The sequence below is a fragment of the Haplochromis burtoni genome, unplaced genomic scaffold (assembly GCF_018398535.1).
Source record: "Haplochromis burtoni strain Fernald_Lab_line unplaced genomic scaffold, NCSU_Asbu1 Contig_1803, whole genome shotgun sequence".
Classification (NCBI taxonomy): domain Eukaryota; kingdom Metazoa; phylum Chordata; class Actinopteri; order Cichliformes; family Cichlidae; genus Haplochromis; species Haplochromis burtoni.
Window position 1 is genome coordinate 1 of NW_024584164.1, and position 1368 is coordinate 1368.

General features: G+C 45.9%; 1 protein-coding gene across 1 annotated transcript; it reads right to left on the reverse strand.

Moving 5' to 3' along the window:
• Positions 1-7: 7 nt before the first annotated feature.
• On the reverse strand, positions 8-1368 carry LOC102311172 (paraneoplastic antigen Ma2 homolog; the record flags this gene model as incomplete). The annotated part of the gene is given in 1 exon segment (XM_005952663.3): positions 8-1368. A coding segment is annotated over 1 exon segment (1341 nt), but the record flags the coding sequence as incomplete, so codon positions are not given.

Sequence of the window (1368 nt, forward strand, 5' to 3'; positions counted from 1 at the left end):
TTGAGTGTTCTTGTGGGGGGTCACTTGTAGACTTCACCGCCATCACACTCATTTTATGTTCTAGTGCTTTCACTTGCTTTCTGAGTGACTGTATTTCACTCTGCGAATCACTTTTCTGTTTTTGCTTCTCTGTTGGGGGTTTGAAAGTGCAATCAGACAGTGGTCGACTTCCTAAGTGGGTTCTTTCCTCTAACTGTGCTCTCAACTCTTGAATCTGAGCTTGCAGTTCACTCTGAGTGACCGCTTCAGACTCTTTCTCCTTTTCCACCCGAACTGTGCGAACCCTTTGGTGACACTTAGATGTGGTCTGGCTTTGTTTGGCTGCTTGACAGCCTTCCTCTTCCATCACCTCTCTTAACAAGTTCAGGAATGAGGGAGGATTTTCCATTCGCTCCCTTATTTTCAACTGAAGTAACATAAGTTCAGAAGTGGATCCTTTAACTAACTGCTCTAACCGAGCTTTGTTAGCAGCGCTAACTGGTAAGCCACCTCCCTGGACTACTTTAACAAGAGACCTCTCTAATCTTCGCAGAAACTCAGACAGGTGCTCACCAGGCTGTTGGTGAAGGGCTCTGAATGACAGATAGAGCTCCTCTGCGGACTCTACTCTGCCGAAAATGGTCTCTATGGCCTCTATGTAGTCCTGGGGACTAGCATCAGGTTGAGTCAGACGCACGGCCTGAATGATCTCCAAGGCAGGCCCTTTGAGACTTTCCAGTATGCGTCTACGTTTTTCTTTATCGGAGCACTCGCCTTCATCTACTAGAAGTGTCGCTTGCTCCAACCAGATATCTAAGGCTTCTTCCCCAGCTGGGGTGGGAATGACCCCGGAAAATATCCTTAGACGTCTATATGGATGGCTTTCAGGCTGTTTATTTGTTCTGACCATTAACTCACTTACTGCACGGATGATGGCTTCAGAATTACCATCCACTTCCCCTCCGTGGGTGCGTAACCCTTGGATATCCTCTAAGGTTTTCCCTTCATTCTGCAAAAAAGTGAGTAACTTTCCCTCAAAGTCATCTGGCTGAGGTTCAACGTAGTACACTGCTTTCCAGCCACTTCCACCACTTATTGGCATTATCTCAGGGGGGATTGTCATGGGGTTTATCTCCTCACGACACTCACACAACACCATTAATGACTGTAGTTGGGAGTTAAACATTTTTCCCTTAACTACTACTTTTCCCAAAGCTTTGATAGTCCCTGCTGTTTCTTCTATTTCATCTCTCGAAACACCTTCCGGTACCCCATACAATAGTAGAGCATGTTTCAAATCTATTGATTCCCCTTTGCACCAGTTGACCAACTCAAGTTGTGACGGTCTGCTCATTTGTTGTGTCATCATTGCTATCTGGTCTGTTTTTG